The sequence below is a fragment of the Paroedura picta genome, chromosome 1, assembly GCF_049243985.1.
Source record: "Paroedura picta isolate Pp20150507F chromosome 1, Ppicta_v3.0, whole genome shotgun sequence".
In the NCBI taxonomy this organism is placed as follows: Eukaryota; Metazoa; Chordata; class Lepidosauria; order Squamata; family Gekkonidae; genus Paroedura; species Paroedura picta.
The window spans coordinates 140,491,937-140,514,915 of NC_135369.1; the positions used below are offsets into that span (position 1 = coordinate 140,491,937).

The 22,979-nt window shown below is 41.4% G+C and overlaps 1 protein-coding gene across 2 annotated transcripts in view; it reads right to left on the reverse strand.

Moving 5' to 3' along the window:
- The window catches only part of MEI4 (meiotic double-stranded break formation protein 4), a 145,403-nt gene that overhangs the window by 24,035 nt on the left and 98,389 nt on the right, over nucleotides 1–22,979 (reverse strand). For both annotated transcript variants that reach the window (XM_077306299.1, XM_077306289.1), the window contains exon 4: nucleotides 2,889–3,020. In XM_077306299.1, coding sequence (XP_077162414.1) covers nucleotides 2,889–3,020 — 132 coding nt within the window. The remainder of the gene's footprint in view (nucleotides 1–2,888; nucleotides 3,021–22,979) is intronic.

Below are 22,979 nucleotides of genomic sequence, written 5' to 3' on the forward strand. Positions count from 1 at the left end.
AACGCTGGATGTTAATGACATCATGCAAAACACCAAAATTATGGCATTTGCAAAGGGTAAGACTCTAACTTTTTAAATCAGGTACAGAATGTCCCCTGGAATTTGTTTGCATTTGCTATGGTGTGGGGAAAACCCACCCTCCATATAGACAACCCACACGCTCAGCATTACACTGACGTTAAGAAGAAGGTATGAATAAACAGAATATTAGAAAGCTTGGGGGAGGTAAGCTCAGCAAAGTAAGCACTGAAGTACTATGTCAGTTTGAACCAAGTAGCAAGTACAGCAAAGTTAGATGCAATTGCTAATGTGTTTCTCTTCACTCCTCTACTGCTGCATTGGACTGAATGACAGTACAGCTTTTCTTTGCCTTCTGTATGTTGCCAGCATATGGGATATCATGCTATGAAAAGAGACCTGAAGGTGCACCCTATATAAGATAAAAATCCAATAAACACTAGGGAAAGCCTTAGCACTCTGGAATGGAAAGTGGCATCCCTACAACCTACTGTTCTATAGCCATGAATAGAGTCATGTAGTTCTATTGCCATGAATATAGTCTGCAATCATGAAAAGAGAGAAATCTTCTCTTCATAAAATCCATTCAATTCCTTCTTTTGTTACTAGAGAAAGTACCTAAGCTTTCTGATTAAGTGTCATCCTCAATTTAGCCATTTTATGAAAGCATAAAAGCCAACATCCACTTCTTGGCTGCACAGGACTATTCCTAATCCCTCTCTTTTTGTGGGAATGAGATGAAATTGTGCCTTTATATGAAAAATGAAGCTGTAAGAACCATTTATCATCTTCCTATGCTAACTGGTAAGCTACATTGGTTTGTAGCTTTTTCTTGCAATCTGTAGAAGTCATCTACAGCCAAACTAGTTTTTGGCAAACACGGTTCAAACAACGGCTGTGACTTATATTGTATTTCAAATAAGACGCTCTTTAAGTGAAAACCAAAACCCAAAATGAAATTCCTCCTATATAAATTCCATAACAGGCAAGGTATTTTCAAGTGGTCAAGGTATTATTATCTTGGAGTGCACACTGATTCTATTTCATTTCTATTTTTCACAAAAGTAATGAAATTCATAGATGAAGACAACCATAAAGATTTTTTTTAAGTTGTAAGGCGTAAGTGGAACAAGGTGACCAGTTGTCACAAGTCATCAGCAACAGGTAGAGAAAGTGGACTGAGAGGACCAGAAGGCACATGCAGAAATTACTGAAGAGAATAACACAATTAAAATGTTAGAATGGCTGTAATGCATATCTGCAAGATGTTACTAATCCCATCAGCCCTCAAACCTTTCCTTCCCCTTTTACCGCCAAAACGCAATTAGGTAATCACTAAGACTGCCACAGCTAAACAGCATCCTGTCCTACAATCTTGAAGTCATTAAGAAACCACTTATGCTTTACGTTCATTCAGGTAACAAAATCAGAGTTTTTGTTTCTTTGCTTAGGAGATTCATTAAGGATCTGCCCAGGGCAATCTCAGTTTTGCACAAGACTTTATGTCAAACTGGACAATATCATCATATGCCTTCCAGCTTCTTGATTATACACATGTAATCACCTCAACTGCATTGTTTTAAGTCCTACAGCAACCAACTTTAGCCCAAGAATACAGATTTCCTAAAACCAGCACCCATCTGTCCCTGTGGGTTCTCTAGGCCTGTCTTAATCTTCTCTCTGTGTGTTCTTGGATCCAATATACACCCCCCTATGTGCTTGTAGGCTATACCTTCTTTCCAGGGACACTGGTTGTTTCTTCCACAGATTTCTCCATGTCCCAACGGATAACTATAGCTTCTCCTACTTCCTCAACCTATTCCCATTCAACTCTGCTTTCCTTAGTTTAAATTTGTGTGTGTGTGTTTAATTTGTTTTGGTGTGCAAGTTCGTAAGTTACTTTGTCATTCTTTCCTAATAAAAACTGCTTACATTTTATTCCAGACTTTCTTACATTTTATTCCAGAGTTTCTACAATGGAATAATCCTGATATTCACTGGTGGAGATCCTGTTGTTACCCTTCTCACTAGCTAAACTCCCCAATTAAACATCTAATTTGAGGAACAGTTATGAAAGTCCTTAGAAATTATTCAGGAATTGCCACTTGAAGGTCAATGATGGAACACTCAGAGACACTTACAGTGCAAGACTTACCTCCATCTTAAGCCCACGGAAATCAATTAGATGTATAATTCTGCATAGTATTGCAGTGTACAACACCTTCCCACTGTTAGAGCTCCTAGAATACATGCTTTCAACAAGGAAAATAGAACGGTGGAAGTAAAGCTTTGAAACTTTCAATGACATTCCCCCAAACCTGCTGTCCTTCAATTTAACAGGCACCAAACCGGTATGGCATTTTCTACAGGTGTGATTGTTTTTTAAACCAGCCAAAATCCACTACAAAAGATTTCCAAATTCACAACTTTGCCATCTTTTATAAACACAATACAGGGTTCAATCCTGTGCACAGCAATGTAGGTATTTATATTGTAAACCACCTTGAGTTCTGCAAGAGAGAAAGACAGCTTAGGAATATTTTAAATAAATAAATACAAATAAATAAACATGCATCATTTGTGCAGATGCAGAATTCACTTTTACAGACTGTGAGGGCAGCCAGCCATGTTTGGAAACAGGGTAATCCCACATGTGGGCAGGCATTAACAGAAGACGGAAGGAAGGAAGGAAGCAGAAGGAGCTGTGAAACACTGGAACATACTTTGAAATTACGAGTAAAAGGCAACATACAACATACACTGAAGACTATTTCAATGATATTAAAACTTCAGAAATGATAGCTTTCTACTGTCAAGGTGAAATCCATAACACTTAAACTGTCATGACAGCATAAAATCTCACACATTACCTCATTGGTATGCTGCGACTCATGTGCAAATCGATTGACTTCTCTGAAGAGCAAGGATATTGTACAGTTCCTTAATGTGTTGCATTTACCCAACATCACAAGGGTATGGGATATGGAATCTTGTACCTGAAACTGAATAAAATATTTGTAAGATTAATCTTTTCAATGTTTAAACAGAACAACCCGCCCCCCTATAAAAATGTACTGAAATATTTGTAACACACCCTGCAGATGGGCCACCAGAGGATGAACAAGAGATCCAACAGCATCTCTTGACTCTGAAGACATAGCAGGTTCAGATGTAATACCAAACCACGGTTTGCTAAGACATGAACAGGCCATGGGTTTGCATGCAAGTTACTTTCTCTTAGAGCAAATCATAACATGCAATTCCATCCAATCTGACAAAATGGTCAAACCGCGACAATCTGTTTAGACAAAATGGCAACCCATTGTTTTATTTAAGACATTTCTGAGCTGTTTTTCTATCAGATGCAAAACCGTTTACAGAAATGTCCAAAACAAATCAAATTGGAAAAAATAATTTAACTTGAAACCTCAAAGAACATATATACACACACACACACTAATTGGCTAACTGTCACAAACCGCGGGCTATGAGCTACGTGCCAAGAACCAGGGCCTACAGTTCAGAGCCAAGGGCTTGTGCCTCTAGACATGTTGACTATTGTGCCAACAAGCTGAAAAGAAGTAGAAACTCAGCTAGGCGTTATGCATTTGGCAAGTTCCCCAATATTCTATCCCTCTGTGCCGGGGTGTGTGTGTGTGTGTGTGGGGAGAGGGAGAAGAGAAATGAATTGAGCAGTGTTATTTAATACCAAACGACATCTGAACAAATGCCACAGCCATATAACACCCATTCATACCAGTAAGGCTTGTGACACCTCTAATGATTCCCATTAATACCTCTCCAGGTTTAATATTTATGCAAATATCCAAGAGAAACAAAGTCTAAAAGTATTATACAGCCGAGAATACAGGCTTTACATACCTAATGACATAAAACTACAGATAATAGAAATCCTTACTTGGTCTCAGGATAGGGTTACCAGGAGGTGCCTTGGGACTACCCTTGAAGCTGCAGCTAGTGCAGAATGCTGTGATTAGACAGGGGGTCAAGGGCTGTGTTCAGGGGCATGTGACTCTGATATTACAGCAATTACACTAGGCACTGATCCATCCCTGAGCCAAATTCAAAGTGCTGGTTTTGTTCTTTAAAGCACAGCTTAGGACAAGGATATATTCCTCCCCAAGAATTAGGATCATAGGGAAAGGCCCTCCTGACTGCCCCTTAGTTCTTATTTATTGGCAGTCCTAATTGAGATTTTAAACCATCTTGTATGTTTCATAACAGTTGTTGTATTTCTACTGTAACCTGCCTTGAGTGTTTTAAATCAATCAATCAATCAATCAATCAATCAATCAATCAATCAATCAATCCAGCAGGAGGATTGTGTGTGTGTGGGGGGTGGGCACAGCATCATGACATAGATTAAAATAACACCATTATTCATTATTCTTTAGTCACTGGAAGTTGATAAAGGGTCAGAGGTAGCGCTAAGAATCAGTGGAAACTCTAGAGCCACCCTCATCAACTTCTGGTGAGTAAATGAGGCTGATCTTTTGAAAAAAATCCAACAGCACTGCTGAGAGTAGCAGCAGGCAATAATGCCTGGGGAAAGGGGAAAGGGTTTGGCAACCCTTCTCAGCATGGTTATTCCACTGTCATGCATAGCTACAGTTTGTGCGCAACAATCTTTTAAAATAATTTTAAGATTTATAAATAATATTTCCATTAGCATTTTAGTAGCAACATGAGGCTCTTGTGATTTGTACAAATTTTAAATATTCAAATATTTTCCAGACATTATGAAGCTAAGAACAAACTTAGCATTATTCTGAGTGATTTCTGGACATTTAAACATGAAGATCTAAACTTAAGTACGACACTGATTCTTCAGAGCTACAATTTAGAAGTTATTTCATATATTCTAATAGGAAAGTCAGCCAAATCTTTGGATACATAAATCTGGTGAGTGGAGCTGTGAATGGGCAAGATAGATATTCTGAAATCACACAGGACAGCTTTTTAAAAAATGACACAAAAATAATACAATACAGAACAGCAATCTAATTAATACTGTGTCTCTCCCATGGTTTTGGAACAATTTCCCCTCTATCTGACCATATCTGAGCATTTTATGTGTCAATTATATTGTACTTTACTTTTGCCTTTCCTGTTCAGAGCTTCTTTGTCCTTTTATAGCCACAAAATGTTGACCCACATTAGATTCAGGTTCAGGCCATTTATTACTGGCGATACAATCCAGAACTCATTCTGTACAGTTGGCCTCTGAATTAGGAGTTCATCACCTACTCAGTGCCCTTTATATCATTCCTCTTCAACTAGTGGGTTACTTGCCGTGTCAGAAAGAGAGTGACCCTATTTTCCTCCTCCTGACTGTCAAGGAAGAAGTCAGGAAAAGGGGGGGATGACATATTTTTGGGAAATGTATGAGTCTAGCATTAATTCTGTCAAAAATATACATATGTAACATTGAATCGCAACACAGAATGCATATTCAGATATAGGCAAAATGTTGGATGAAAGGCATGCAGCCAGAGAAATGGAATTTGCTCATCCTCAACCTAATGAAACGACCTCCATGTAAACACAGTCAGGATTACCTGCTAGAATGAAAATAAATGCATGATCCTGGTCTTTCTCCCAAGTATACTTTGGAAACAAAGAATTACACCAGACCCAGCAACATGTACTGTTGTTGCAAGGAAGTAAAGAAGCAGAAGCAAGCAATCTTGTGTTAAATGTTGTGTCTGATCTGAACCATTCCCAGCCATCATGCACCTCCACAAGTAGCTGGGCAGGGAGAATGGTGAGTTCTCCTTTGGAAATTTTTAAGCAGTGGCTAGATAGTCACCTGACTGAAATGCTGATTTTATGAACTTAGGCAGATTGTGAGTGGGTGGGCAGGTAGTTGTGAGTTCCTGCATTGTGCAGGAGGTTGGACACGATGATGCTGGAGGTCTCTTTGGGGCTTGGTTTGGGGCTTCTGTTTTGTGACCATGTCCTTTTCTTAGGATTCTGTAAGCAGCCTAGATTGTCACTCTCCCCACAAACCCACCTATAAATCTTTGATGATCTTTAGCATTTAAATATTATAATTTTTTCATCAACGTGTTAGAGATCACTGAAGCATAAAATCAAAGTCAGCCTTTATATCTTCAAGTTTTTCAAATAATATTCTTATAGATTCCACAGAGGCTGTTTAATAACATGCCAGACAGCAGTAGCAAAATGCTTTAATGGTCATTCATAGCTGAATTTTCACTAGCAAATCATTTCAGGAGTACTTAAAGGCAACAGAAGAAAAAGATAATTGATGGACAAGTATAAGAAGGTGTGTGTATGTGGCTGGGGGGGGGGGAGGATGAGAATATCAAAGCAACAGCCAAAGGATGAAATGAGGCATGAAGAAAACTCTTGAGACAGGCTTTAAAAGACTGAGAATAGCCCCCAGTCAATGATTCATCGCCTGTATTTTATCACTAAGTTAACCCAGCAAAGAGTAATGGACCACTGAATATTCTCCTACCCAGAATGGCACTTCACTAATTCCTCAAAGACAATTATGTTAAGGGATTTAAATTCACTCCATTGAGCACCTTTTAAAAATGTATGGAAGGTTAGAGGAGTTACTGTGCTTAGATCAAAGCTGATTCTATTCGATCCAATGACAGCAATAACAGTTAAAACGAGACATTCTGAGTAAGATTTTAGCACAGCCTCTTTTCACCACAGGCCCGTACAACTTGCAACCCAATGCCACCAGCTACATATTGTGACTTACTATGTACTCAGTAGGCGTTTCCATTTCTTTAGGCCCAGACAGGAAGCAAAATGTCTGTGTCACATGCTATGCAGGTTGAAGCCACATAATTGTTTTGCTATTGTTTTGATTATGTGTTTTTAATTGAAGTTAATATTTTTAAATTTTAATTGTTTAAATGTTTTTATGTTCACTGCCTTGTGGACCATGACTGGGTGGAAAGGCAGCATAAAAATCTTTTAAATAATATAAAGTAAATATATTAAGCTGTGCAAGTCTGTGAAATCATAAATAGAATAGCACTCTTCTAAATCTATAGGTTTTGGAAGGTGTAATTCTGAAGATTGCACTGTAAATTGAGGATAATAGTTTTCTCCTGTCTCAGAAATGTAGTTCTTTATACTGTCACTCATCATTACAAGGAACAGTTCCATGTTAGACAGATATTAAAACATGAGCTTATGGAATTAATAAAGAAGGCTATCAGTTAAATGAAATAAAATGAAGAGAGATTTCACTCCTTTCTACTTTCACAGAAGGAAATGAGCCGTAGCCAAACATACTTTTTAATTATCACAAGCTAGATAGGTGTGTATAGAAAGACAGACAGATGCGTACCAATCAGGTATAGGAAAAGGCAGACTACAATCACAAGATCTGCAGAAACAAAGGCACAAAACAGATATTTTAGGATTGGGATGGGTAGCATGTTTTTCTGAAGTTTACTTGTACTGACTGGCAGCATACCTTTCAGAAATCGAAACTGCCCCTCAACGGGCTGTTGAAATAAATGGGGGGGGGAGGGGAGCTCTTAAATTATACTGGTGCCTAAAAATTTAAATATTCTCCCCACACTAAGTTCTTAATATTTAGCTCATAAAACATATTTTCCTTATGATGGGTTTTCAGGAGATTCAGCCCTGAGAAAGCTGTTCTGACCGAGCAGTGATATCAGGGCTCTCTCAGCCTCACCCTCCTCACAGGGTGTCTGTTGTGGGGAGAGGAAAGGGAAGGCGAATGTAAGCATATAAGTGGCATATAAGAACCAACTCTTCGGGCCATTCCACACAAGTTCAAAGTAGCAGATTGTAATCGCTACTAATTTGCAGTTATGCACGACGTCACACACAATCTGCCATACTCCTGCAAACCATCAGCTAAAAGCGCTTCATTGTAGCACTTAAGGGGAAATCCCAAAAAGTGGATTCACCCTCCGAAAAGCGCTACACTCTTGCAACCAATCTGCAACACTACCGAAAAAGTTCTGTGCGTTACCATTGTTGCGGTTTCAGCAAAGTCCCTCCCCCTGGATCTCTCCTCTGATCTTCCGGTGAAGTGATCGCCATTTTTCTCTCTCGGAGCGAGCGGAGAGCAACGAACTGGCAAGCCTTCATTCAGCCAGCGAGGCTTCTCCGGCTGCAGTCCCAACACAGAGCTGCTTTAAAGCTCGCCTCAAGTCACCAAGCACAACACAGCCCCGTTTGCTAGTTCCCTTTAATTTTGCCCAAAAATTAGCCTCGCCCACCTTACAGGGTGTCTGTTGTGGGGAGAGAAAAGCGAAGGTGACTGCAAGCCGCTTTGAGCCTCCTTTGGGTAGAGAAAAGCGGCATATAAGAAACAACTCTTCTTCTTTTTCTGCTTCTGCTGCTGCTTCTTCTGCTGCTGCTTCTTCTTCTTTGGATTGAATCATGAGCTTGAGAATTCAGAGCTATGCCATCCAGAAAGTCTCAGCTAGTATGACAGCTGGTTGATCTGCAAGCTCTACAACCAATGTATTTGCTACATTTATGCAAAACTTTATGGCAACTGGTTACCAGCCATCCTTTCCACTTGTAACAAGTTTACTCTGAGGTGTAACATGACAAACAGCACTGGTTGTTTCTGGGGGGGGGGGGGGAGGTACAGCCTGTCTTCATACTTTTTAAGTTTTACCATATGTGGGGGCAGTTTCAGACCATTGATGAATAAATTAAATAGTAGTAGTCCCAATACTGATTCTTGTAGGACCACATTGCTTACTTCCCTCCATCAAGAGAACTGTTTCCTTGCTTCCTGTCATTTAAAGTTTTTAATCCATAAGAGAACCTGAAATCCCATGACTGCTAAATCTACTCAGGAGTCTTTGGTAAGGTACCTTGTAAAAGTCTTTTGAAAGTCCAGGCATATAACAAAGACTGGTTTACCGTTGTCTACACGCTTGTTTACTTTCTCAAAGAACTCCAAAAGGTTGGTGAGACAGGTCTTCCCTTTACAGAAGTCATGATTTTCCTTCAACAGACTTGTCCCTCTACATGCCTACATTTCTTATTACAGTTTCTACTAATTTTCCTGTGACAGATGTTAAGCTGACTAATTTCCTGATGTGCCTCTGTATCCTTTAAAAAAATTGGTGTAACATTTGCTACTCTCTAGTCTTCTGGCTGAATTTAGTAAATCGACTATCTTTCATCTGAGTTCTTTGAGAACTCTCAGGAGAAGGAGATGAGGTGACTTGCTAGAATTTGAGGTGATAAACCAGATGACTATTATTCTATAGTTCATTGTATTGTATAATGAACAATGGTTCTAAAATTGCTATGTATAATTTGTTTTTCTTTCTTTCCCATGTATCTATTTTTCTTAGAGAAAAAAACAACAACCTCCCCCTCAGGTGTATGTCATTAGGACCTGGAGTTATCCGTTTTTAATTTCTCCAATAGGTTTAGAATTTCATCTTTGGTCACCTCAATTTGGCTCAGTTCTTCAGACTCCCTTCCTGAAAATAGGGGCTGTGGCATGGGTACATGTCACAACTTTCCACAGTGAGCACAGAAGGGAAAAGGTCATCGAGCTTCTCTGCCAACTCCCCATCTTCCTTTAAGCAGTTCTCTTATTCTTAATACATCCAGAGGCCCCACTGCTTCTCTGGCTGGTTTCTTATTGTGGATCTATGTTTTAAAAATGTTTATTGATTGCCTCGATACTTTAGCAATCCACTCTTTAAAAATCTTTTTGCATGCCTAAGTATTGATCTTTCAGGGTTTGTTCATTTGTTTCTATTGAAATACCCTCCCGCACTGAAGAACTCTTTATTTTCAGATGTTGACTGTATCAAGATATAAAAACTCTCTAGTAACTGAATTTGCTGCCAAGATTCTGCAGATGGCTATGAGGTTTCACGGTTGCAGAACAATTAACACTTTATGATGTATTTTTCTGTTTTCTTTTTGTATGCCAATAAAGGCTTGATTCTGAAACAGAAGGGCTTTTTATGCTGGCCCCGCTAAATGGCTTTCTTTTAGCAGTTGTGACTTTGGTATATTGTTCTCCAATGGATTATGTGCTAGGGTTACCAAATGTCATCTTTTTAAAGGACATTCCCCTTTTTGTGTGTCTATCCCCTTTTGGGTCCTTTCACACACACACAAAAAGGATGAAAATGGACTCTTGGGGGGTTGGGAAATGGAGCCTCTTTTACCCTATAGCAGTGGTCCGCAACCTTTGTCAGGCTGCAGACCGCTGCGCCGGGGTGTGGGGAGAGGGCGCGTGCGCGTTTGTGCCGCCGGCACCCTACTTGGCACCAGAACTCCTAGCCACAGTGATCCACGCGACGGTCACCTCTAGACAGCTGCAACTCGGTCTAAGTAGGCCTACCCTTATTCTTAACCCAAAAACTGCAATTGGTGCAGAACGCTGCAGCCAGGATTCTTACCAACACATCGTGGAGATCTCATATCTGGCCTATACTTCAACAATTCAACTGGCTCCCAATTGAATTCCGGATCAGGCTTAAGGTTTTGGTTCTTACCTTCAAGGCCAATGTACCTGAGAGACCATGTCTCTGCCTATACCCCCAATAATTATGCTCTGCCACTGCCAGCTGGCTGGTGATCCCTGGCCCCCAAACAAGCACGTTGGTCCTCAAGGGCCAGAGCTTTTTCCGTCCTAGCCCCCACCTGGTGGAACGAGCTCCCTGAAGAGATCAGGGCCCTGCCCAAACTCCCACAGTTCCGCAGGACCTGCAAAACAGAGCTCCTCCGCCAGGCATTTGCCTGAGACTGACCACAGGTCCCCCTCAGACATCCCCTCCATGGCCTGAACCAGTCTGATCTCTAGGAGTTTTAGCTAAGTTTCTATTCTTGTTAGGATCACTGTGTTGTTTAGAACCACTGTTTGATTGTTATTGTTGTATTTGACTATGTTGTATGTTGATTTGTTCCATTTATCCCCCTATGATGTTGTATGTAAACTGCCCTGAACCATATGGAAGGGTGGTATAGAAATCAATCCGATAAATAAATAATAAAATAAAATATGGTAATCCTATAATGTTCCTGTGGATTAGAGAAAAATGATATTATTGATTTTATTCTGTTTGAATGGCCTTGCTTTTCAGATACCAGACATGAGTTGATATTTCCTTGGGTTGGAAAGAATATTGTCTCTATGCAGGCCAAAGTTTGACAGCTGCTAAGTGACAAAGAACAACAAATGATTCTGCAGGTCACAAAATATTTATAGTAATGATAATTCATTGGATCTCTTCTCTACCTAATTTATTAATTCCCAAATATAGTAAAGCATATATTTTTGCTCTATTACATATTCTTCCCTCTGCATTTTTGGAAGGGTGATATTTTAGTGTGTCTCTATGTAAGTTCCTTAGAAATAAGTCTTCAGTTGCCATCTGTCAAGAGGAATCCTTACAGATCTCTTCTCGCACTGCCCCATGATCTACCCCACATTCCCTTTGACTGCCTCTCATATTCTCTGGCCTTCAGGGTGCCTTGGTATTTTGTTTTTGCATGCAGTGGGTGAAGGGCTAGGAGGCTGGTGGAAACAGACCCCCCTTTCTGGCTAAAAATGTCACAATTTTAGGACACAGGATGGAGACAGTCCTGTTGACCCATTTGAGTTTGGCACTCAACACAGATGGACTCTCCACTAGAGATGCTGCATATTCTGGCAGGTGCAGATAGCATTGGCAGGTAGTCATGGTGATCCAGACAGAGGCTAACACTAATGCTCAGTGATCTGCCCGGGTGGTCACAATCGAGGTGGGATTATTTTTTATTTATTTATTTATTTATATTTTTATACCGCCCTTCCCTATGGCTCTGGGCAGTTTACATAAAACATTTTTGAACATTCACATAGAACACTATCAAAATCAATATCAAAAATCAATATAACAATATAACAATAACAACAAAATATCAACTGGAACAATTAGAATGGCACTTCAACAATAACTTGACAATCCCTCAGTCGGTTTGTTCCCTCAGTCTGAGGGGCACCTGTAGGTGTTATGGCTCAGTCAGCCCCACCAAATGCCTGGTGGAAGAGCTCCTTTTTGCAGGCCCTGCGGAATTGTGGAAGTTCCGGCAGGGCCCTGATCTCTTCGGGGAGCTCATTCCACCAGGTGGGGGCCAGGACTGAAAAGGCAGGAAGTAGAACCACAGCAGGAAGTAGAACCACAGCCCTTTAAGGGGCAGTATTCCCCACAGAAGGCTTTTGATGGGAAGAGCATCCTTCCCATTCAACACTCCCAATGGAGAAATAAGTCTACAGTGGTTGCATTTAAGGTAGACAGGAGACAGGAGAGTGGAGCTGCAGGCCGCAATGGGAAGTTTGGCCACAAACATCCATGAATGATGGTTTGCGACCTCTGTTACTGGGGTTTAAACTTCTGTAGATGCTGCATGGAGGGGCAGTGGAAATGGCAGGATGGAGTTAGGATTGAACCATGCTGCTCCCTCGCACAGCAGGGAGAAGCTGAAAACATACCCAGCCATGTCTTGGCATCTTGAGACGGTCAGGCATCTGGCTGCCAATCATGCCCTAGAGTTCATCGCAATGAATCCTGGGGAGAGGGGGGCTGCTGTGTCCTCAGCATGATGGATCTGGAGGGCCTGCCTGCAGAACAGGGGGTGACTGGGAGGGTTCACAAGCCAGTATATGTGCTGTAGCTGGGCCTTGGGTCCAGTTTTTGTAAGTAGTTGTGCTAGGGTGTTAGACTAGTGGATAGATGGTGATATAGGTGGGCAGGCAGATAGTTGGTTAGGTAGGTTGGTATATAGGTGGGAAATCAGAGCACCTTATCCATGACCCAGGGAGCATGTTGGGAGCTACAGCGCACCCAGGCATCTCCCAGCTTGTGGACCTCATGGTCATATGTGCGGGCACCACTTGGCCCATGTGGGTTCTCCTGATGCCCAATTCAGTCATCATCCATTAAGTCCATAGGAAACCTTGCTACTCTCTAAAACTATGACATGCTGAAGGCAGACGTTTGGCCAAAAAAAAATGTTAGAGAAATGGGAACAACTTTGGGGGAAAACATCTTTAACTGCTCCTCGCGGAGAGGAATAAATAAAGCCGTAAGGGCTCCGAAGGCCGGGATGAGGAAGGGTGCCGATAGGCCCCTCCCCTGGACTGACAAGCGGAGGGCTTCGTGCCTCCCGATTGGCCCCTCTGCTTGTCAGTCCACCCCCAAGCTGCCAATCAGAAGCCGCGCACAGCGCGGCTGCTGATTGGCTGCTTGCCCGCCTCCCAACCCGCCCCACCCCCCACCAGAGCTTTCCTTCACTCCAGGTGGCCATTACTTTGCTGGCTGCTGAGAGTGAAGGTAGGCTCCCTGGCCCCTGCCCTGACAACGGCTCCCCAGACCCCGGGGAGCCCGCTGACCAGCTCGCTGAGCCGCCCAGCGCCCTCCCTGGGGCCTGGGGAGTGTTTCCTGACCTCACACATCGCCTACATGGCTACATTGCTACATGGGGGGGGGGAAGAAAACCACCCCCTAGGGCCCGCTGTATTTTTTTAACAGCAGGCTCTACTGCTAGTTAAACAAAATAAAACCATTGCTACTCATGGCATGTGTTCTGCAGTTCCATTGGGAGAGTGAGTGGAACCACCTCCCATCCTGCCTCACCCCCCTTTTATTGGCTGGGTATGTGCAATAATGCAATTGTACTGCAATGCAATCAAAATGTAAAAAAATGCCTTCCCCTTTTTTTTGTCCCCCCCATTTCAAAGAGGGTCACAGAGGATGGGGGTACACCCAAGAGGGGCAATAAATGATGCTCAAAATCAGGCTGGACTCAAATGTAGGAGCATCGTGGGGACACAAGATAAATATCCACTTTTCTGGGCAAATGGTAGAAAAGTGGCCAGATGCTAGAATGTGGCTTCTGGCTTCTTTGGCACTGGCCAAATGTGGCACTCACTTCTTTCATGGTTTTCAGTTTCTCTTGTGTGTTCTCCTTGATGCTACCATTCCTGCTGCCAGGGGGAAGGACGAACAGGCACCTGGGGCACAGGCAAGGGCAGCAAAGGGAGGTAGAGTTCAGTGGTGTGCCTTGTCCCTACATATGCCTCTTCAGCTGCAGCCCATCACTTGGGCCATGGCACCTAAATCATCTAAGCAGGGGGCAATGTTCTTGTATTGATGTGCTCTCAGTCACCATAATTGCAGGAAAACAAAGCACATCGACTGCCATTATACAAAGGTTTTCCTGAAAAAAATTTGTGAAGTGCCCTGTTGCACCTTAAATCATAAGATATGTTTAAAGTGCTGGAGGGGAAGATGGAGTAAGTGATGGTGGGTGGAGTTGACGTTCAGCTTTCTGAAGCACCCCCAGAAACCTGGTGCTTTTGTTACTGCAGATTAGCACTGTAATGCGATCATGTTCAAAATTTTAAAAAAGGAGGGGGGAGAGCAGGAAGAGAGTCAGGCTATTGATCAAAGTTGATACATGATCGTTTGAGGTGGAAAACAGAAGAGGAAGCCAGCTTGACTCTTGAGCTTCCTTACTGGGTAAATGCGAATTCCCTCCCAGGGGACGGGGAAAAATAGCATTTTAGCAGCATTCGCATACGGCACTGAAAACAGGGATTGCATTTGAATCTGCACCTGAACAGCAAGAATTGCTTGTGATTCTGCAGAACTTTAAGCAGACATTTTTAACAGATGCAGAAACAGTCTATGTATCTACTACAACTCAAGATTGCTGATTAGGCAAAGGCAGGGATATATCTTATTAACACTTCCATTAGCATGGTCAGCTGCCAGTGCCTTGCAACATTAAAATATGCAATTAAGAATGACAAAATTGTAAGCAGTATCTTCAGTCATAAAATAAAAGACAAAAAGGTAGCAGTACTGTTTATGCATGTATCCTCTGATACTACCCTACAGCTAATGTAAAATAGTAGTCATGAAGAAAATAATTGTCAGTCTCTGAACAAAATGTGTGCAGTAGGCACATTGGCACAGTATAATGCAATTAGAACCATGTTGCAGAAAAAACTAAATATTTTAAAACCATTATGATCTTAAATATTTTGTGGTTCTTATCTGAAATGTCCTATTTATTTTATTTATTTATTTATTTATTTATTTATTTATTTATTTATTTATTTATTTATTTATTTATTTATTTTTGGATTTATATCCCAGCACTCTGATGGCTCACGATGGGTCTCAAAACATAATAAGATCCCTGGTAAAACCCATCACTAAAATCCAGTATAACCCAGAAAATAACCCAGCAACGGTGATAAAAACCTCCTTCACCCTCCAGCCAGTCTCAAGATGGTAGTGCTTCAGGGACATATGGTCTGGGCCAGATGTTAAAGGTCAGCCTGGAGGGAGGGCCCCTGAGATCTTCCTGGCCCCAGCCTCAACCAAAGACCTGGTGGAACAGCTCTGTTTTACAGGCCCTGTGGAACACAGAAAGTTCTTGCACTTCCCTCAGCTCTACCGGGAGCTCATTCCACCAGGTCGGGGCCAGGACCAGAAAGGCCCTAGCCCTGGGCGAAATTTTAAAGAAATCTCAGTTTCTTTTAGGATCTCCTGCAGAGTGCAATGTTGCTACACTTACACATCTCATTTTCCTTTCAGTTGTGGTTTTTCCAGGAGGGCTGAAATAAATGCAACTTCCCCATATATTAAACCCCTTGGTTAATGGAGATCCCTGAACTGCAGCCTAACTTTTCAAACATAGCTTTCTCTTTCCACTTGAACTGTGGCCAGTCAAATCACTTGTTTGAAACTAATGATGAAATACAATTGAATGAGGAACCTAGTTAGCCAAAGAGTGGTTAACATGTACCTAAATAAAAATTTGCTATGCAAAGGGAAATGGGAAGAAAAAAGGAAACCACGAGGCACAATGATATATGTGCCTCGTGGTTTCCTTTTTGTCTTCTCTATGTTTTCTTCTCTTTTTGTCTTTCTCCATGTCTTCTCTATGTTTATAGGTGAAAAGGTTATAACAAAGTCTAAATGGTCAAACATATGATCAAACATAAAGAGTCAACCAAAACGGGATCCTAGGTTAAGTGCCAATGTGATACTACGACTACTACTATGACAGTATATTGGAAGGTATGTTATGCTGTAAAATTGATAAAACAGAAAGCGGGTCACTTAACCTAGGATCCTGTTTTGGTTGACTCTTTATGTTTGATCATATGTTTGACCATTTAGACTTTATGTTATAACCTTTTCACCTATAAACATAGAGAAGACTACTACATCATTGTGCCTCGTGGTTTCCTTTTTTCTTCTGAGTCCACATTGAGGAATCCAGGGTTCTATACTTGATGCAAAGGGAAATGGCTGTAAAAGTAGAATTCTTCAGCCTGAGTTTTTTCTCTGTCATTAAGTTACTAGCCCAGTTATATCTGTATGTGGCAATCTTCTGTGATTGAGCACAGCCAAGACCAAAGTAATGGCAGTTGTAACACTGGCCTTGGTTCTTGTGTAGGCTTTGTCAGTAGCAGCCTCATCTTTCTAGAACAATATTCCAGAGGAAATGAGCATCGTATTCTTTCTTTCTGTTTTTAAAAGCCAGTAAGTCATTGTTAGGAGAATTTTATACAGCCGAGGGTAATATAGTAGAAGGGTGTTTGTATCTGAATGGCAATATTTTGCACTACATGTGTTTTATCCATCTGATATTACAACACAGTCTGAACATTATCTCTTATGGTGTATTTTGTTATTCTTTTTTATACCCTGTGTAAGGTATCTGTACAAGGGCATCTCTGTTATTATTTCTTCTTTTTCTTTCTCCATCCCACTGCACTCCCTGCTTTCTTTCAGTGCACTTCCATGTTTGTTATTTTCCTTTCCCCCACCTGCAGGTACTTTTAATCACCATCTATATTAACTTATTCTTTTTTCATCTAGCATAGTGTGCTTTCCACCTCACTCTCAGGACTCCCTGCATGAACACCTCGGCTACATCAATTGTTCTGTTTCTCCACACCTTCATAGCAATCAGCATGGGTTTGCTCTTTCTTCACTCCATTTCCTTAAGGCTGCCATCTGACCAGGGGGGGAAAATCCTATTTTGCTATTTAAGCCTTTATAAACTGTGGCTTAATCTCAAGAAGTCATAACATGAAGGTTTTCATCAACACAGAAAGCAACAGCATCTTCTAACCTCTGCATACAAACAGCTCTCAAAGATACAGCTACAAGAGTCAGACGAAAAATTGGGAAACTCCACTCTGCTCCATACCACTCTGGTCCAGAACTCTCTACACCATCATCTCTTAGTCCGTCACATTCCCACCCCACCCCCACCCCCGGTAATTTCCAATTCTCAGTCAGTTTCCTACTGAAAGAACTCAAATGTGAACTTCTGAATCTCCTGACAAAAATATTCAATTTATTACTAAAAGTTTGTGAATGATGCTAAATTGTTCAGGGTGGTGATAATCAAGGAGGAAGGGGAGGTATTCCAGAGGGATCTAACAAGGTTGGCAGAGTGGGCATCTATGTGGCAAATGAGGTTGAACAAGGGGAAGGATTAAGTAATGCACTCTGGAGCAAAAAATCTTAAATATCACTGGAGATAACTGACCAGGAGATACATCTTGGTAGAAACTCATTGAAGATATTGACTCAGTGTGCAAGTGCCATTAAAAAGGCAAATGTTATTCTGGGGATTATTAGGATGGGACACCTTCTCTATGAAGAAAAGTTAAAGGACTCCTTAGCTTGAAGAAGTTCAAAATTGAGAAAGGAGTTCGGCAAGGCTGTATACTGTCGCCTTGCCTATTTAACTTGTATGCGGAGCACATCATAAGAAAGGCGGGATTAGAGGAGTCACAAATTGGGATCAAGATTGCAGGGAGAAATATCAACAACCTCAGATATGCAGATGATACCACTCTAATGGCAGAAAGTGAAGAGGAACTAAAGAGCCTGTTGATGCGGGTGAAGGAGGAGAGTGCAAAAGTTGGCTTGAAACTCAACATCATGAAAACAAAGATCATGGCATCCGGCCCTCTCAATTCCTGGCAAATAGATGGAGAAGAAATGGAGATAGTGACAGATTTTCTTTTCCTGGACTCCAAGATCACTGCAGATGGGGACTGCAGCAAAGAAATTAAAAGACGCTTGCTCCTGGGGAGAAAAGCTATGGCAAATCTAGACAGCATTCTAAAAAGCAGAGACATCACCCTGCCAACAAAAATGCATTTAGTCAAGGCTATGGTATTCCCAGTTGCAATGTATGGCTGTGAAAGTTGGACAATAAGGAAGGTCAAACGTCAAAGAATTGAGGCTTTTGAACTCTGGTGCTGGAGAAGACTCTTGTAAGTCCCTTGGACTGCAAGGCAAACAAACCGGTCAGTCCTAGAGGAGATCAGCCCTGACTGCTCCTTAGAAGGCCAGATCCTGAAGATGAAACTCAAATACTTTGGCCACCTCAGGAGAAGAAAGGACTCCCTGGAGAAGAGCCTAATGCTGGGAGCGATCGAGGGCAAAAGAAGAAGGGGACGACAGAGAATGAGGTGGCTGGATGGAGTAACTGAAGCAGTAGGTGCAAACTTAAATGGACTCCGGGGAATGGTAGAGGACAGGAAGGCCTGGAGGATCATTGTCCATGGGGTTGTGATGGGTCGGACACGAATTCGCACCTAACAACAATAACAAGCTTGAATAAATGACAACTGAGTGGTGAAAAGATAGAAGTTTACAAAATTATGCATGGGATAGAGAAGGTAGAAAAAGAAGCATTTTTTCTCTTTTCACACAATACAAGAACTCATGGGCAGTCAGTGAAATTAACACAGCAGGAGGCTTGGGGGGGCGGGAAGCGCTTTTTCGCCCAAAGTGTAATTAACTGGAATTCATTGCTACAAACAGACAACTTCACAAGGGGACTGGATAAATATATGAAGCAGAGATCCATCAGTGGTTATTAGCTACAATGTATAGATGGAACACCATGTCTGGGGCAATGATATTCTGTATTCTTGATGCTTCGGGGAAGGGGGGGACAGTGGAAGTGCTTCTGGAGTTCTGGCCCCACTGGTGGACCTCTTGATGTCAGTTGGGTTTTGGCCACTGTGTGACAGAGTGCTGAACTGGATGGACCATTGACTTGATCAAATATAGTTTTTTTCTTGTGTTCTTACTTCTTCCTACCATTTATAGGCATCAAATACATACTCAGGGAATCTCCTGTGCAGTCTGGAAAAGCTGGCACCAACTCCACCATATAACTTTGAATTTAGGGAGGGAAAGAAAAGTGTAGAGAAGAAATTAGCAGCCTGTCAACATGCCTGTGCATGCTGGAATATAGAAACAGCCACAAATAACAAGCAACAGAATTACCATGGACGAAACCTAGGAAGAGATAGAGATGCGATTGGCCCACAGTCCTTAGGTTGTGCAATAAAATAAGAAGCCATTACTTGGTGGATTACTGTTTCATTATAAACCAAAAAGAGTCACCAAATGCATCTATCAACCAAAGCTGAGCATTTATTTGTGTTTTGAGAGTTGCTCCAGTAGAGATTCACCAGACTGCAACACGTTTTTAGAAGCAGAGTAAGAACTCTTGATATGAACTGGTTTTTCAAAAGCAAGGCAGGAAGTGGATTTTTAAAGCACTTTCCACACATTATCTGTTAAAATCAGGTTTTTAACTTGCCGCTTCTGTTACTTACACAAAACTTCTAGGACATAGCTGGCAATTAAAAGCGTTAAGATCACAATATCAAAAAGTAGGAACAAGGACTGTACAAGACCAAGATTAAAGAAGAAGCTCTCTAATGAGCATAGCCTCACACCTAGCAGCCTAGCAAAATAATTCACATTAGCTGCATGTTGTAGTATCAAATAAAGCTTTCTGACCCTCGAAAGTTTTTGAACACTCTTAGGATTGTCACTTGTCTTAAAAACAAAACTACATGCTCCAATTAATAAAATCTGATTCAATACATAAGAATAGTCAATTCATGACCTAACACAGGACCCACCAAGACTTGAAAGTTTTAAAACATGGCCTATGAGGATGCCAGAGAGATAATGGGGAAACTAATTAGGAAATAGCCAAAAAGATGAGTTTAGTTCTGTACAGTTCCCCTAAGACAAAACTTTCCTGGTTTTATCCAGGCAGTCTATTCGAAGCAATAGGTTACCCAGGATTTGTTAATCATAAATGGATCATTGTTATAGCACTAAGAGGTGCAAAACAAAGAATGCTAACATGTCTGTTGACTGATCCTTCACTTTTCTTCTTTGATATATTATTTTATTTAAAAAATTAATTAACAGCTCCCTTTTCCAGTCTCTCAAGGTTAGTTCCATTTTTAAGAAACAACAGGGTTGATCCAGCTCCAATACCCTACCATTCCACTGAACAAAGTTTGAAGCCCTCCAATATAAGAACCACTTAAGTATACAGAAGCATCCTTAGGCTGGAGAAAGATTCCTTAGAGGATTGCTGATGTACCACCTCCATCTTAGAAAATTATGAAAGGAAGAAAGATATGGTATAAATAAGGAAAAAAAACTTAAATAAGTAATCCATGTGGTCTCCAAAGTAGAGGACTACTTCTCGAGTGGCATATTCCCTCTGCCTCCAGCCACATAAATAACAATCATACGCTGGTGGAGTTGGTGCCACCTGAAGTCTCCTTTGTGTTGGAAAGCCTTTAAACTTGTGAACTAAATCAGGGGTAGTCAACCTGTGGTCCTCCAGTTGCTCATTGACTACAATTCCCATGAGCCCCTGCCAGCAAACGCAGCAAAAGAATTGTAGTCCATGAACATCTGGAGGACCACAGGTGGACTACCCCTGAACTCAGTGATTGCTAATGTTGCTTCCTGTTTTTAATTGATCCTATTAGGATGTTTTTCATATTTTAGATGCTCTCTAAAATGGGAATGGGGAGGCGACTGTAAGCTGCTTTGAGCCTCCTTCAGGTAGGGAAAAGCTGCATATAAGAACCAACTCTTCTTCTTCTTCTTCTTTAAATGACTGTCAGCTTGCTTTTGGCTGCAAGATGGATTAAAATAATCCACCAGGTAAATATGGTAAGTGTAAACAAAAATCTATGTTACAGTAGAAACTTTTTGAAGTGATACCCACCTCTAAACCTGCTGTGCTTCTTGGGACCCAATCGTACATCTATATTTCACTTATCATATTTAGTCTCTGTACATATACTGTCTCTGTACAACAGGTTTAGAGTTTTAGTCTCTGTACATGTTGTCTTTCATGGCCCTATTGCATATTATGCAATAGCAAATTGCCTCCTCTTTCAGGTTACTCTGTTTCTAGGGATGCAAACTACCTGGAAAAGAAACATCCTCCCCTTTATTATTATTATTATTAGATTTATAGCCCGCCACTCCCTTGCGGCTCGTGGCGGGTAACAATATCGCAAATCCCCATTAAAACCCCATAAAACAATAATAACATTGCCAATATTGCCGGCATGGTAAGAATGGCAGCTCAACTCCCCCCCCCTCCCACTACTAGCGGGTGGAGAGGAGGTCCTGATGATGTTTTGCTTCGGGTCCAGAACCCGAGTCCCCGGGGGAGGCATAGATCTATTATCAGCCCCGGCCTCAACCATAAACCTTTGAAGACAGCTCCATGTGTGGAAATGGGCAGCTGAAGCTTTCTATAGCAGGGAGGTAACATCCTGTCAACGGGACCAGACACTTTTTCTTCCAGGAAGCCCCGCAGTTCCTCCTCCCTCCTGATTTACCTGCAAGAGTGTTGCAATTTACTTTTAGGTCTCATTCACGCAATAAATGGTTTACTTGAACACTCTCCTACACAATAAAATCAGAGTCCAGGGGCACCTTTAAGACCAACAAAGATTTATTCAGGGCGTGAGCTTTCGAGTTCAAGCACTCTTCCTCAGACTATGATCTACACAGAAAGCCTTTCTTAAATATGGAGGGAAGTGGCTTTCTTCATCTCCTCTGGCAAAGTATTCCAAAGGGAGGGGACATCAAACTGAAAAACTCCTCATAGAAGCATACACAGACTGACACAAAGGAGAGGAGAATACACATTGGCATTTTTTCACCAACCATGCTGTAGATATCTCTAATGGCTTCTCACTCTGTTGCCCTGTCTTACTGATCCTGGCTTCAAAGCCAAAGCCAAATCAAATCACAGACTGAGTCACAAAAATGATTGGTGACCTCAGGCAAATGCATACATGTCAGCACATGATTAATAAATTAGTGACAATTCTATTTCTGGCTCTGTTAAATACTGGACCATGATCTCTAATTATCTTTTGACACTGACCATTGCTTTTGGTTATCAATACAGAAAAAAGAACAAAGATTCTAAGTTTGGTTAAATACATGAGAGAAAGTGCTTCAGATTTTTGGAGTGCGAAACAAAATGTGGTTGATTAAATTTAAAATATATATATATCTAAAATAACACAGTTATCTTTGGTTCCAATTTCAAATTAGAAAAGCCTGGGGCTGGTCAACCATCTGCTGCTTCAACTCACATTCTGTTTGCCAGTGGTGATCAGGCAGCTGATTAATTAACAGACCGGATTGCAATCTGAGTCTATTCATAGGAACAAGCTACTTATAGTCACCAGCTAATGAGCAGTGATCTGCTTCTGTCCAAGCTATATTTGAGGTGGGAAGAAGTTATCTACTTCCTTCCCCCCTCCTCCAAATCGATTGTCTGGGCTGCACAGGGTGGGATCTGATCATTCATATTCTGTGCAGCCATTCTGTCTGTTTTGGGTGGAGATTAAAAGTGATTCCTTTCTTCTTTTTCTTCACCAAAAACTGACAGAAAGGGTTGCAAAGAACAGGCACAATCTGCTTTGCAGCTCAAGCTTAACAACTTAGATGGGGAAAAAGAGGAGCATCCTTTTTCTCTTCCCATCTGAAGCCACTTGGGCTGGTGAGAACAAGATCATTCTGCTCCTTTTCTCTATAACCAAAGCT